At 41.6% G+C, this 16,272-nt stretch overlaps 1 protein-coding gene across 1 annotated transcript in view; it reads left to right on the top strand.

The window, feature by feature from the left end:
* KIF13A (kinesin family member 13A) overlaps positions 1 to 16,272 on the top strand; it is a 227,097-nt gene that overhangs the window by 112,515 nt on the left and 98,310 nt on the right. Inside the window, exons 8-13 of the mRNA XM_069730840.1 lie at positions 4,690 to 4,824; positions 5,664 to 5,776; positions 7,192 to 7,303; positions 8,368 to 8,580; positions 9,308 to 9,418; positions 11,922 to 12,056. Coding sequence (XP_069586941.1) covers positions 4,690 to 4,824; positions 5,664 to 5,776; positions 7,192 to 7,303; positions 8,368 to 8,580; positions 9,308 to 9,418; positions 11,922 to 12,056 — 819 coding nt within the window. The remainder of the gene's footprint in view (positions 1 to 4,689; positions 4,825 to 5,663; positions 5,777 to 7,191; positions 7,304 to 8,367; positions 8,581 to 9,307; positions 9,419 to 11,921; positions 12,057 to 16,272) is intronic.

The raw sequence follows: 16,272 nt of genomic DNA, 5'->3' as shown, positions 1-16,272 counted from the left end.
TCCAAGGCCCAAGCGCTTCAGCAGGGAGCCCGAACGCTCTGCCATCCTCGCCCGCGAACCATTCGGTTCGCCATGAAGATCCTGGGAAAGATGGTTGCAGCATTCGAAGCGGTTCCTTTCGCTCAACTCCATCTCCGCCCCTTGCAACAGGCTCTGCTGGACAACTGGGACAGGAGTCTCCCATCTCTCGACCGTCCTTGCCCGCTGTCCCCGCGGGTCAGACAATCACTCGTATGGTGGACCCTGGGTCCATCTCTTCTCCAGGGGAAGTCCTTTCTCCTGATCCGCTGGTTAGTGGTAACTACCGACGCCAGTCTCCTCGGCTGGGGGGCGGTGTTTCTTCACCACTCTGCCCAGGGCCGTTGGACAGTTCGGGAATCGAGACTCCCCATCAACATCCTGGAGATTCGTGCGATCAGACTTGCCCTGAGTCGCCTTCACACCCTGCTCGCGGGTCACCCAATACGAGTCCAATCGGACAACGTCACGGCGGTGGCTTACATCAACCACCAGGGGGGTACTCGCAGCAGGGCGGCGATGCAGGAAGTCTCTCACATCCTTCGTTGGGCCGAAACCAACCATTCCACCATTTCTGCGGTGCACATTCCGGGAGTCGAGAACTGGGCGGCGGACTTTCTGAGCCGCCAGGGCCTTGCCTCGGGGGAGTGTGAACTCCACCCAGAGGTTTTTCGACAGATCTGTCTTCGCTGGGGGACCCCGGACGTGGATCTGATGGCGTCCAGATTGAACGCCAAGGTCCACAACTTCATTGCGCGTTCTCGGGATCCCCAGGCCATAGGAGTGGACGCGCTGATTTCACCGTGGCATCAGTTTCAACTCCCATACGTGTTTCCTCCCCTTCCCTTACTGCCGAAGGTGATCTGAAAGATCAAGACGGAGGGAGTTCCGGTCATTCTGGTCGCCCCAGACTGGCCACGCCGCGCTTGGTACGCGGAACTCGTTCAGCTCGTAGCCGACGTTCCCTGGCGGTTACCAGACCGCCCAGACCTGCTTCGCCAAGGACCGATCTGCCACCAGAGCTCAGGGGCCCTACGTTTAACGGCGTGGCTGTTGAAACCTGGATTCTAACTCGAGCCGGTTTCTCTCAGCAGGTCATTCCCACCATGTTAAGTGCTCGCAAGGCGTCTTCCGCCTCCATTTACCACCGCGTCTGAAAAACTTTCTTCTCATGGTGCAGGCTCCGAGGTCACCCTCCGCTCGTTTTCTCTATCCCTTGCATCTTGAATTTCCTTCAGTCCGGTTTTGACTCCGGCTTGGCACTGAGTTCCCTCAAAGGCCAGATCTCAGCGTTATCCGTGCTGTTCCAGCGCAGGATCGCCGCCAACCTTCAGGTCAAGACCTTCATTCGGGGAGTCTCCCATGTGGTTCCCCCCTACAGGATGCCGTTAGAGACCTGGGATCTCAACTTGGTCCTGGGGGTTCTTCAGGAACCTCCGTTCGAACCCCTTCAAGACGTTCCGCTCTCTGTCCTCTCCTGGAAGGTTGCCTTCCTGGTAGCCGTGACGTCCATCAGAAGGGTTTCAGAGTTGGCCGCTTTATCCTGCCGGGCTCCTTTCCTTGCCTTTCATCAGGACAAAGTAGTCCTACGTTTTTCCCCGGCTTTTCTTCCGAAGGTGGTCTCATCTTTTCATCTTAACGAGGACATCATTCTTCCCTCCTTTTGTCCGCAGCCCAAACATAGGGTTGAGAAGGCTCTCCATACCCTGGACGTGGTACGGGCCCTCAGGAGGTACATTTCCAGAACGGCTCATTTCAGAAAATCGGACGCCCTTTTTGTGCTCCCGGAGGGTCACAGAAAGGGTTTGGCTGCGTCTAAAGCCACGATAGCCAGATGGATTCGATCTGCTATCCAGGAATCCTATCGGGTCAGGGGCAGCCCTATCCCAGCGGGGATTAGAGCACACTCCACTTGGTCGATGGGTGCTTCCTGGGCCATCCGGCACCAGGCAACAGCGGAGCAGGTTTGCAAGACCGCAACGTGGTCCAGCCTGCATACTTTCTCAAAGCACTACAATGTTCACATTCACTCCTCTGCGGACGCGGCCCTTGGCAGGCGTATCCTGCAAGCGGCCGTTGCGCATCTCTAGTCAGATGGTACACGGAGTTATTTGGTTGTATTGTTTCCCTCCCAGGGACTGCTTTGGGACGTCCCATGGTCCTGTGTCCCCCAATGAGGTGAAGGAGAAATAGGGATTTTTGTGTGTACTCACCGTAAAATCCTTTTCTCCGAGCCACTCATTGGGGGACACAGCACCCACCCTGGTAGCCTTACGGCTCGTTACCTTTTTTAGTTTTTGACTGTTTTGTTGACATGTTATACTCTAATGTTACTTGATATATTGTTGTTATTATCCTACTGCTTTTGCACTGAACTGGGTCTCTGGAAGCCAGTATGAGGGTGTATACTGCAGGGGAGGAGCTAACCTTTTTTTGTCTCAGCTTAGTGTCAGCCTCCTAGTGACAGCAGCATAACCCATGGTCCTGTGTCCCCCAATGAGTGGCTCGGAGAAAAGGATTTTACGGTGAGTACACACAAAAATCCCTATTTTCCCACCTGTGCTCTGCCCATTTTGGCAGATCTAGCAGAAACTGGTGGGAAACCGCTAAGTCATCAATTTTCAACACTTGGATGAGTCGTGGCCCAAAGTGTCGATGTGGTAAGTAATAGACGTTTCCAATCCATCTCACTCATCAGCCACTATGGATACTTATTCTGTAACTTTATGCCAGACTTGGTGTTTGTGACTCCTTCAGCAGATCCTTGCACCTATCTACTGTGCTCCTAATCTGCTGGTCAATTATGGTAATTGTAAACTGTTTGTCACAGCAAAATATCCTGTTTTAAGTGGATTACTCCTAAACTGATTAATTGTTATACAGACAAACAGCACAGCTCTCTGCTCAGGCCAGTGGTAGTATTGACATCTGGTTAGGAGATTCTCATGTTTTTTCAAGGGCAATTAAACTAATGTTGTAATGTTTGTAGCATGAGTAATGGTGTTATGAGGCAGAGATCATAGCCAAGTGATAGCCTTTTTAACTATTTTCTTACTGCCAACAACAACATCCTAGTTAGGGGCAGACACTGACAGCATGGGGCCCCTGTGCAAGAAACGTGTCTGGGCCCCCTCCTTTTACAGCGACAAAGCTACATATAAAAATAAATATTTATATATAAATATTTATACATACAGTATGTATATATATATATATATATATATATATATATATATACACATACACACATATATATATATATATATATATATATACACATACATATATATATATATATATATATATATATATATATATATATATATATATATATATATATATATATATATATACACACACACCGTATTTTCTGGCGTATAAGACGACTTTTTAACCCCTGAAAATTGTCTCAAAAGTCTGGGGTCGTCTTATACGCCGGAGGAGACTCTCCTTCAGGCCCTGGGATCCATATTAATGTAAAAAATTTTATTTTTGAAGATTTTTATTTTTGAAGGATAATACCAGACTTGTGTGTGTTTTAGGGCGAGTTTCATGTGTCAAGTTCTGTGAGTTGAGTTGCGTGTGGCGACATGCGTGTAGCAACTTTTTGTGTCGAGTTGCAAGTGACAGGTTAGTGTAGCAAGTTGTGTGCAGCAAGTTTTGCGCATGGCGAGTTTTGCGCTTGGTGAGTTTTATGTGTGGTGCATTTTGAGTATGTGCAAGTTTTGAGTGAGGCAACTTTTGCACGTGTTGCAACTTTTGTGCATGTGGCAATTTTTCCGTATGTGCAAGATTTGCGTGTGGGGAGTTTTCCATGAGGTGAGTTTTGCACGTGTGGCGAGTTTTGCGTGAGCCTAGTTTTGCATGTGGCGAATTTTGCGCGTGGCGAGTTTTGAGTGTCGACTTTTGTGGTTCGACTTTTATGTGGCGAGGTTGGTGTATGTGTGGTGAAATGTGTGCTGAGGGTGGTATATGTGTTCAAGCACGTGATAGTGTGTGGCACATTTTGTGTGTGTGTTCATATCCCCGTGTGTGGGGAGTATCCCATGTCGGGGCCCCACCTTAGCAACTGTACGGTATATACTCTTTGGCGCCATCGCTCTCACTCTTTAAGTCCCCCTTGTTCACATCTGGCAGCTGTCAATTTGCTTCCAACACTTTTCCTTTCACTTTTTCCACATTATATAGATAGGGGCAAAATTGTTTGGTGAATTAGAACGCGCTGGGTTAAAATTTTGCCTCACAACATAGCCTGTGACGCTCTCAGGGTCCAGACGTGTGACTGTGCAAAATTTTGTGGCTGTAGCTGTGACGGTGCAGATGCCAATCCCGGACACACACACACACACACACACACACACACACACACACACACACACACACACACACACACACACACACACACACACACACACACACACACACACACACACACACACACATACACATACACACACACACACCCACCTTTATATATTAGATTTCCAGGAGGAAAAACAAATCGAAATGTGTTATTGACCATTGGTTGTCAAATTATGAAAGTGAAATGTGCGATGTAGAACTATATGAATGTGCTTTTAGGTTAAAAAAAACCCTCTGTTAAAAAATGTACTGTGGCCAATGATGTGGCGAAAAACCCTTTACTCAATCCTGTGTTTCTTAATTTTTTAGGATATTGAATCTTTAATGTCCGAAGGAAATAAATCTCGCACTGTTGCTGCAACAAACATGAATGAAGAAAGCAGCCGATCACATGCTGTGTTTAACATTATTTTAACGCAGACCTTGTTTGACCATCAGTCTGGTGTAAGTATCTGAATTAATTTATCTACGTATTTGTTATTTATTTTTTGAGTTACGTTTAAAGGGATTCTCTGCTGTAGACAGAGTGTTTCCATGCTCGGACTCCCAGTAACCAGGTGTAATCTGTGGGAAAACCTCCAGACAGAGTTGCTCTGTGGTGCGACCACAGGGGATATTAAAAGTAGAATTTAATGACCTGTTTTATGGCGAGTCACAGTAGGTGGCACATTAGAACATCTCTTCTGCTAACCAAGGACAACGGCGGCCCCAGCATCCATCGGAAGTAAAATGGTGGCCTTACCAACATGAACGTACTCCTAGTTGGTAATGTAGACTTGGAAAGGCATGACACCCACTCTGCCTGACCGGCGCTTCATTAGACGTTCTTTTCAATGTGGTCATGGCGGGAGCACAGGACTTCAGTTCTGGTGATTGGTTTGGACCCAACAATATGTGATAAATGTCCGCTTAATTCAAAATCTGCTTCTATCACTTTATGAAAGGAACTTTCTAATTGATTTTCCCAGCTCAGCCTTGTGTTTTCAGGTCTTGTGAAATGCCATAGGAACTTTAGAAATTTTGGCACTGATTCATAAAGGTCAAAACGACATTCATAAATGTAGCATCGTCTGAATCAGTGGTGCTTAACCTGGCACATTTTGGAATCTCAAGATGTGAACTTTAACAGTTTCTTGTGAAATTTCACATTATATTACAGTTTTCTGGTAGGGAACAAGTGTAGGATCATCAGACTTTCTGGATTAATATATTGCAAATAATTGTCTTTTCCCCAACATATATTTGCAGAGATGATGCTGATGCTTCTCATTTTTCCAAATTAGAACTCAGGAGAACGTGTCAGTAAGGTCAGCCTTGTAGACCTGGCTGGTAGCGAAAGAGTGTCCAAAACCGGTGCTGCTGGAGAACGTCTCAAGGAAGGAAGTAACATCAACAAGTAAGGAGCCTTTCCATTGTTTTCACTAATACCCGATAACACTATGTAATCGGCAGATGCCATTTTCATTACTAAATCTTTTTTTCTGCTGAAGATGATATTTCACATCATATTATGTTTAAAGGGATAATGAAAAGTTAAGAAATTGGATGCTGGTTCTTACAGGTCAATATTCCATTATCTAAACCAGGAGAGGTCAACCTGACACATTATCTGACCTTTAATTGTGCCTCTTGACTTCTTCAAATGGCTGCAAATCACATTCAGCTTGAATAGGGTTAGGAGTTAGATGCACACATTTTTCAAAATTCCTAAGAAATGGAATTTTGACGGAAACCATGACAGATCCATTCACTATTATGAGTCTAGCAGAGTCACATTATCTGGCCTTCGCCCCTGCAATATTCATATTTTTCCAGGAATTCACAATAACATGGTGTGCTACCTATTTGTGCATGTCTGAAAAAGACCAGTTCAGAGGCCAAACAATGTCCAAAGTAACTCTGTCGGCATCATAATAGTGAGTGAATACTTAGGGGCTCCGCAATAATAATGTTTTAAAAGAATATACTTCACAAGTGTAAAGATAATTGCATGCCTAGAATTTGTCCTCTCCTGGTGAAATAACACTCGCCATTACGCGCTTTGGCTGTCAGCCGAAACGCACGTCGGATCTTGATTTTCAAAATGCACATTGTGGCGGACATATTTGCAGCAAGCTATGAATATGCAATTATCTTAACCTTTTTTTATGTACTCTATTGCTTATATGCTTTGTTTCTAGCATATTACACCATGATGCCATTTTGCACTGTATGATCTATACTTTTATTTTGTTTTAGATATTAAATCAAGAATATACATATTTTTGTAGTTAGTCTACGTATTCTGTAGTGAGTATATGGCCGATTCGCAGTTCTCCTTTATGTGTGTTGTTTACATAGATAAATAAAGATATACATCCGGAAACTATAATGTTACCATAGAGAAGCAATCCGTGGAACTTTTCTCCTCATTATGAGCGGGCGTTAGTGTAAATGAGCGTCCATATGACATGACCCTTCCCGGAAGGCGCCCATCAGGCTCACCCTGTGCCTCCAGGTGGACATCATTGGAAGCTATTATTCAGGTGTAAACTGTGGTGGATAGGTACTAGTTAATCTGTAGGGGGTTCACATAGACAAATATTTCACCTTCTAGGGTAAAACTGAAAAGATTGTGGTCTATGTACAGATATTTTCCACTGTGTAGGTCACCTTCCCTTGTGCTTGGGTTGTAGTACTGAAACCTGGGTGAAATAGGAATATGGCCTCCTTTTTTTTATTTGTAAGCATTCTTCATTCTGTTTTTGTATAATTACATACTGGTACAATTTGAATCTAACTTTTTTCTTCTTTTTCCATCTTTCTACTAAGGTCCTTGACAACTTTGGGGTTGGTGATCTCATCGTTGGCTGATCAAGCTGCTGGGAAAGGAAAGAGCAAGTTTGTTCCTTACAGAGATTCTGTGCTCACTTGGCTGCTTAAGGTAGCAACCCCACACATTTTACAATTTAACACATATTTTTAGATAGATGATTTTTTTTAAATTAGATGCTCTTAAAGAGAAAATCCAGTCAAAATTATCTTCTGACATGTTTTAATTTGGCAATTCACATTAGCCGAACCTGCTGTTTTTAATAGAGCTGCCCTATTGTCCTTGTGTGGAGATGTCCCAACTCTACCCATACTCCAAATGTTGGCAGGTTGGATTTCAACATTCTCAATCCTTTAGTTCCTATTGTTGATTTGTCGTTAGCAGCATTTACTCCCCTTTTTCTTCTTGAGAACACATGTACACTCAGACTAGCCAAGCATGCATTTATATATGGGGAAGAATAGCTGTAGATCCACAACTATGTAAACTCTTATTATAGTTTTAGATGCATATAAGATAATCACTTTGGTTGAGTCGGTGATTTCAGATCTCCAATGTTGGTATCAGAAGATAATTTTTACTTTAAATTTTTATAGGGTTTGTCCAGTACTCTGACAAACCATTCTCAGTCACTGTGTTTCGCCCTTATAAAATAATAGCTATATACACCTCTGGTGTGGGCTCTGTTCTAGCAATGTAGGCACTGGCTCTCCCAGGGCTCATGTAACATTATGTTACACAAGCCCTGCAGCCTATCAGCGGTCACTTCACTCTCCCCTTCTATGGACATAACTGACTTCCGGACAAAGTCAGAGATGTGACCGCCCCCTCCCTTTCACCAGATGTTTAATTTGATCAAAAGAGGGAAGAGTGAAGCGAACGCTGATTGGCTGCAGGGCTTCCTTGACATAGCAATGTGACAGGAGCCCCAGGACATCCGCACTGGAGCGGAATATAGCGGTTATTATATTATAAGGGGGAAACCTAGTGATTTGAGAAGGGGTTGTCCGAGTAGTGGATAACCCCTTTAAGTTGTGCTCCGAAAAATGCGATATACACATGCCTCTGTATGGCTGGTGGAGATAATCTGTATATTTTGGAGTGTGAATAGAAACATTTTTGACATTTTGATGAGCGTCCAACTCCTCTGAATAACTATATTATTTGAAATTAAGGACAATTTGGGTGGAAATAGCAAAACTGCTATGATTGCTACAATCAGCCCAGCAGCTGACAACTACGAAGAGACCCTTTCAACCTTAAGGTATGCTGATCGGGCCAAAAGAATAGTCAACCATGCTGTGGTCAACGAAGATCCCAACGCGAGAGTTATTAGAGAGCTGCGTGAAGAAGTGGAGAAACTGAAGGAGCAGCTATCACAGGCCGAAGTGAGTAGCTTACCTTTCCCCCCCAAAAAAAGAAATTTATTAATTTATTTCATACAGTATATGTTCCTTCTTTGTCCTCAACTAATGGATTTAGATTTATCTCAGAACTCCTCTGGGATATCTAATGTAGAAATGAACAAAATGCATTGACGTTAAGAAGTAATTGGTTCCTTACAAGAGTAGATCTGAGATTTGTTTTTTAGTGACCTTGTTAGTTTGAACATTCAAAATATTTAAGGGAGTATTCCATTATATTCACATTTTGATTTATGCTTGTTAATGGGCATCCATTGTGTGTGAATGAATGCCACTCCTTACTCATACATGTAGTCCCTATTCTTAATAAATAAAGCTGGTATTAGCCACCAAAGAGTATTCTGATCTCAAGGCTGCCGTCAGCCTACCATCATTGACATCCATTATTTCACGTATACTATAGGAGTTTCATATAGGAACAATACAAGCAGATTCTGTGATGCGATCATTAAATAAATTATTTATGTTATTGTTGTGTGCTCCCTTATGATTCATGTTCACAATGTGTCATGAAGGATATGTCCATATTTGTATTTTCATGATTTTTATTTTTTTTACAAAACAAGTCTGCGCTTTATTCTTTGCCGTTTTTAATATGCAGCAGATATAAGTGTTAGGAAACAGATGGCTCGATTAAATTCTCAGTAGTCTAATTAAATATGTATGGCTGCTTGATATTTTCCATGCACAGTCCATGAAGGCACCTGAACTAAAGGAAAAATTAGAAGAATCTGAAAAATTAATCCGAGAGCTAACAATCACCTGGGAAGAGAAGTTGAGGAAGACGGAAGCTATTGCTCAGGTACTTGTGTTAACCATAGTATAGCTAAAAATATCTGTTTAACCGAAATTAAGTCTTTTAGGATTATTTTTCACCGACCACAGATTTATTTTCAGATTAGATTTTTTAATATACTAGTGAAGCATTTTGACTCAGAGTGTAAGGTTTTTATTGGGTACATAATCCAATTCTGAAAGATGCAGTGTATAAACAATAAAAAGGCAGTATAAGAGGTGGGTGTCACAATCAATGGAAGTATCACCCTAACCGGGCACTATGGAGAGAGGACCCAGAGAAATTAAAGTTGATCATTGAATATACTGATTAGCAAACCATGTTAATTTATTCATTTGGAACTACCAAAATGCCATATTCTTTAATTTCTTAACTACCGCTTTTTACTGGCGCTGAGAAATAAGGTTATAGCACCGCCTAGCATCGGAAAATCTCTGGGGTCTCGGCTACCGGGGGTAGCTGAGACCCCGGAGAACATAATTCGGGTTGGTTTTTACCATCCCCAGTGTTGCAATTTCCATTATTAACGGAATAATGGCAACCGCAAAAAAAATAAAGTCCGATTTCCTGTTTATTTCTCTCTCCTCTGATATGATCTACCACAGCAGAGAAGATAGAAATGGGGTCCCCTGAGCCACCTCGCATCCTCCAGTTCCTCCAGCTGTGTCCCCCGGACCTCGGTGTCTTCTTCCTGGAAGAAAATGGCAGGCACATGCGCAGTACGCCCGCCGAGATCTGCCAGCCGGCAACAATACGAGATTTTTCCAATTGTTTCATTTTGATCCCTGTGATAGACGCTATTACAGCGATCAAAATAAAAAAAATAGCAAATCAAACCACCCTTTATCACCCCCGAAGGGTAAAAATAATATAATATTTTTTTCCATTTGGGTTAGGATTGGGGTTAGAGCTAGGGTTCGGATTGGGCTAGTGTTAAGGATGGGGTTTGGGTTGGGACTAGGGCTAGAGCTATGGTTAGGGTTGGGGCTAGGGTTAGTGTTGGGGTTAGGGTTGTGGTGTTGGGGTTAGGGTTGGGATTAGGGTTAGGGCTATGTTAGGGTTGGAGTTAGAATTTGAGGAGTTTCCACTGTTTAGGAACATCAGGGGGTCTCCAAACGTGACATGGCACCCAACATTGATTCCAGCCAATTTTACGTTCAAAAAGTCAAACAGTGTTCCCTCCTGAGCCTGCCATGCGCCCAAACAATGGCTTTCCCCCACATGCTGGGTATCGGCGTACTCAGGAGAAATTGCACAACAAATCTTGTGAAAATAAAAAAGTTTGGTTCCAAAGTAAATTTTTTGTGAAAAAAGTAAAATGTTAATTTTTTTCCTTCCACATTGCTTTAGTTCTGAAGCACCTGAAGGGTTAATAAACTTCTTGAACGTGGTTTTGCGCACCTTGAGGGTTGCAGTTTTTAGGATGGTGTCACTTTTGGGTATTTTCTGTCATATTGACCCCCAAACTCACTTCAAATGTGTGGTGGTCCCTAAAAAAATGGTTTTGTAAATTTTATTGGAAAAATTAGAAATCGCTGGTCAACTTTTAACCCTTAAAACTTACTAACAAAAAACATTGTTTCCAAAATTGTGCTGATGTAAAGTAGACATGTGGGAAATGTTATTTAATAACTATGTTGTGCGATATGACTCTGAGTTAAGGGCAAAAATTTTCAACATTTTTGCCAAATTTACATTTATTTCATAAATAAATGCAAGTCATATTGAAGAAATTTTACAACTAACATGAAGTACAATATGTCACGAGAAAACAGTCGCAGAATCACCGGGATTTGTTGAAGCGTTCCAGAGTTATAACCTCATAAAAAGACAGTGGTCGGAATTGTAAAAATTGGCCTGGTCAAGAGGGTCAAAACAGGCTTCGGGGTGAAGGGGTTAATAGTTGCCAGGGATCGAGCTGCACAAAGGACTAGTCAGACAGGTGGGACCCTGGTGGCTTCTCCTCGCCCGCTGCCTGTGACGGGTCTCTTCCTTGGAGCACTTATTAGAAGAAACCTGTCACTTTAGGGCAGCGGGTGCGAAGAAGCCATCATGGATCGCTTTTCAATGGAAATTCACTTTAGACCTCATTCACACGTCTGTGTTGTATCAGTTTTTCACTGACAGAACACATACCCATTTTTTATTTCTGGGGCTGTTTAAATTTCCTTGTTTTTTCACTGTCCGTATGTCCCTGCATAGACATGTCCGTTTTTTTATCTGGTGTAACGGATTAAAAGAGCCGATACAAGTCTATGGGTCAGTAAAAAAACACGTACTCACACGGATGATGTGGTGTGTCAATCAGCACCCAAAAGGGGTATAAACTTTATGCTTGGATTTATGTAATAAACCAGAGAAATGGAATTGACAAAACAACATAATTTATGATCAAATTACATTCATTTTCTAGCAGTGTTATTTGAAATTTGATCAAAGTATATTCGCCTGATGAAGAATATATTCAGTATACATCTCCATGGTTCACTTGTCATTTCTCTTCACCCAGGAGAGGCAGAAGCAGCTGGAGAGCATGGGCATTTCTCTCCAGTCATCTGGTATTAAAGTTGGTGATGACAAATGTTACTTGGTAAATCTCAATGCCGACCCTGCACTCAACGAACTGTTAGTCTATTATCTAAAGGTAAGATGATAACTAAAGGTGGGTTCACATTACCCGATTTTGCACAGTTAAGCGTCTGCTCATCAGTGATTTTTCACTTTAGTTTAATGGGGAGTTATAGAAATCCCATACCCATGGTTCTTCTTTTTTACTGAGCGTAAACTGTTTCAAATCCGCAACATGCCAGTTTCCCTTGTGCAGATGTGCAGATTTTTCCTGTATACTTGCGTTTAGATGCGGAAAATCCTCAAGTAATTAATGTGTTTTCAGTGTCATTCAGCGGCAGAAATGCGTCAGAAACATGTAATCGCACATGACTGTATCAATAAAGTTTTATCAAAGCCAAATACCAGGAAATGTCAAAAACAAAGCAGCTTTGGTAAAACATGACCTATCAACAAGAGAAAACAATGCAGTGATAAAACTGCAATAAAAACATGTAAAAAAAAAATGCACGCAAAAACGGAAGCACTCTAATTTGCCTAATAGGGGATGAAAGGCAGCAGAAAATCTGCAGCATAAAAAGCTGATTGTGGGAGCGTAGCCTTGAATTTCTTGGTTTTATCGACACCTGCTGGTGCCACGCCTTCATTTTTTTAACTATGAGATGCTTTTGTGAGTGTTTTTGCAACTATGGGATTATGAGGAACCGTATGGGAATTTTGCTGACTGTATATTTTTCTCGCCATTGTCAGTGTCACCTTTCACGTAATTGTCAGTCGCTTCATTATACTTTTAGGAAGCTTTTTTTTCCTTTTATAAATTAGGGTGGTTAATAAAAACCTGTCTGATTTTATGGAAATGATCACTAAAGTAAATCAAGATAATAAAACATGTTATAGAATGAATCATTCCTTAGCTATAATGTAATACTGTTGAAGCCGAGGAAGGCATTTGCCGAAACGCGCGTCGGGGGGACGGGCGTTTGGTGCACAGATATCCCTGCTACTGAATCATTGGTATGTATATACTTTCATCATAGTTACTTCAGGCTGTCATTGCAGTCCATTACTGATACCCAATTAATCATCCTGATATATACCATATGTTAACGCTGCTATGATTTATTGTGTATGAGATATGTGTGCTCCTTTTCCCGTCCGATTGTACGTGCTGCGGATGGCACGGGGGGATCTCCCAATGTTTGCTGTTTTACACTTGTTATGATTAAATAAAGTTTTTGTATATTTCTATAATTTGGACTTAAGACTGCATTTCTCTGGATTGTTTCTGTTCTTATTGAATATGCAGTTTATCCGGTATGGTCCTATCCAGTGGCATTATTATTTGATTATTAATCCAGTACTTGGACTCTTGATATGATACTATTGACTGGAATGCTTTCCATTAAGTGCCTTTGGTTAAAATTATACTAATACAAACTAATGTGTTTTGCAAAAAAATGTGCCTTATACAGCACTTAAACTAAAATCATACCTATCTTTTTTTTTTTTTTTAAGACAATGAAAAAATAAATATTTTTAAAAAAAGTGATTTGTACAAAAGTACTCATACTTTAAAAAAAAATTACATAACTTGGTTATCGCCTAAATCTTATATAGAGTTGCAAAGCAAATGATAATGTGTTAATTATACTGCATGGTGAATTTTTTACGGTGTCAAAAATTACATAAAAATACTTTTCTGATTGAATGGGTTTTTTTTTCTTCATGTTTGCAATAGAAAAAGAAAGTGCCTAAAAATAGTACCAGTAAAAACTACAACATACATAAAAAGTTAAGAGTATACAAATCTGAAAATGATTTTTATTTTAAGTAATTTTTTCTACAAAAGTAGTAAAACATAAATTGTAAATTCAGTATTGTCATTATTCTATCGAGCAACTGAATTAAATATGCAATGACAATTATACCGAACTATAAATTGTGTTTTGTGATATATACCCCAATATCATGTAATGCCGTTTACAAATAGATCTCATCTGGAAAAACAATCCCTCATATGGTTACATCAATGGAAAAACAAATTGTTGGCTCTTGGAATGAGAAAATAAAGAAGCAACACAAAATTGGTATAGCATAAAAGCCCAAACTGGCTTCAGCAGGAAGGGTTAAACAGATTTCTCCTAAACAACCTTGAACATGTCTGATAAAGAATCGAATAAGTTGAAGAAAAACTGTTCCCAAACGCTTTTAACCTGCAGACACAGGTTTAATCTGCAGATTAATAATGTTACAATGCTGTCGACTTGCTCAAAGTGCAGCTGCCAAAATTAACTTTATTCGTCCCAAGTGCCGCCGGCTTTCAGTCATAGAGGCCTGGAGTCGCTACATTTACTGCTCAGTGCTCAGTGAGCAGCGGTATGTATTCCCTGACAGTTCGATTGATGCCTCACTCTGCCGTCTATCTGTGCACAGTAAGCAGTCAAAGTGTCGGGGTGTGCATACAGCAGCCGATCACAATTCTGTGAGCGATGACTGACTGTAGCCGAGGCGGGCACCACCTTTATCACTGAAAGCCGGTGTGAGGAATAGAGTTAATTTTCTCCCAGTTGCCTGGCTTTCAGTAAGGCGTCCAGACAGCACTAGAACGTTCATAAACTGCAGTTTAACAGCGTTTTGGGGACATGTCACGTTCCCTGTAAATACAGTACAGAGCAAAAGTTTGGACACACCTTCTCATTTAAAGATTTTTCTGTATTTTCATAACTATGAAAATTATAAATTCACACTGAAGGCATCAAAACTATGAATTAATACATGTGGAATTATATACTTAACAAAAAAGTGTGAACCAACTGAAAATATGTCTTATATTCTAGGTTCTTCAAAGTAGCCACCTTTTGCTTTGATGACTGCTTTGCACACTCTTGGCATTCTCTTGATGAGCTTCAAGAGGTAGTCACAGGAAATGGTTTTCACTTCACAGGTGTGTCCTGTCAGGTTTAATAAGTGGGATTTCTTGCCTTATATATGGGGTTGGGACCATCAGTTGTGTTGAGCAGAAGTCTGGTGGATACACAGCTGATAGTCCTACTGAATAGACTGTTAGAATTTGTATTATGACAAGAAAAAAGCAGCTAAGTAAAGAAAAACGAGTGGCCATCATTACTTTAAGAAATGAAGGTCAGTCAGTCCGAAAAATTGGGAAAACTTTGAAAGTGTCCCCAAGTGCAGTTGCAAATACCATCAAGCTCTACAAAGAAACTGGCTCACATGAGGATCGCACCAGGAAAGGAAGACCAAGAGTCGCGTCTGCTTCTGAGGATAAGTTTATCCGATTTACCAGCCTCAGAAATCGCAGGTTAACAGCAGCTCAGATTATAGACCAGGTCAATGCCACACAGAGTTATAGCAGCAGACACATCTCTACAACAACTGTTAAGAGGAGACTTTGTGCAGCACGCCTTCATGGTAAAATAGCTGCTAGGAAACCACTGCTAAGGACAGGCAACAAGCAGAAGAGACTTGTTTGGGCTAAAGAACACAAGGAATGGACATTAGACCAGTGGAAATCTGTGCTTTGGTCTGATGAGTCCAAATTTGAGATCTTTGGTTCCAACCACCGTGTCTTTTTGCGATGCAGAAAAGGTGAACGGATGGACTCTGCATGCCTGGTTCCCACTGTGAAGCTTGGAAGAGGAGGTGTGATGGTGTGGGGGTGCTTTGCTGGTGACACTGTTGGGGATTTATTCAAAATTGAAGGCATACTGAACCAGCATGGCTACCACAGCATCTTGCAGCGACATGCTATTCCATCCAATTTGCGTTTAGTTGGACCATCATTTATTTTTCAACAGAACAATGACCCCAAGCACACCTCCAGGCTGTGTAATGGCTATTTGACCAAGAAGGAGAGTGTTCGGGTGCTACGCCAGATCACCTGACCTCCACAATCACCAGACCTGAACCCAATCGAGATGGTTTGGGGTGAGCTGGACCGCAGAGTGAAGGCAAAAGGGCCAACAAGTACAAGATTGTTGGATGACCATTTCCGGTGATTACCTCTTGAAGCTCATCAAGAGAATGCCAAAAGTGTGTAAAGCAGTCATCAAAGCAAAAGGTGGCTACTTTGAAGAACCTAGAATATAAGACATATTTTCAGTTGTTTCACACTTTTTTTGTTAAGTATATAATTCCACATGTGTTAATTCATAGTTTTGATGCCTTCAGTGTGAATTTACAATTTTCATAGTCATGAAAATACAGAAAAATCTTTAAATGAGAAGGTGTGTCCAAACTTTTGGTCTGTACTGTATGTAAAGCAATACTAGATA

This window comes from Ranitomeya imitator, chromosome 6, assembly GCF_032444005.1.
Source record: "Ranitomeya imitator isolate aRanImi1 chromosome 6, aRanImi1.pri, whole genome shotgun sequence".
NCBI classification, from domain to species: Eukaryota; Metazoa; Chordata; class Amphibia; order Anura; family Dendrobatidae; genus Ranitomeya; species Ranitomeya imitator.
Note: the sequence above shows the minus strand (reverse complement) of the source record. Positions and strands in the feature narration are given on the sequence as shown.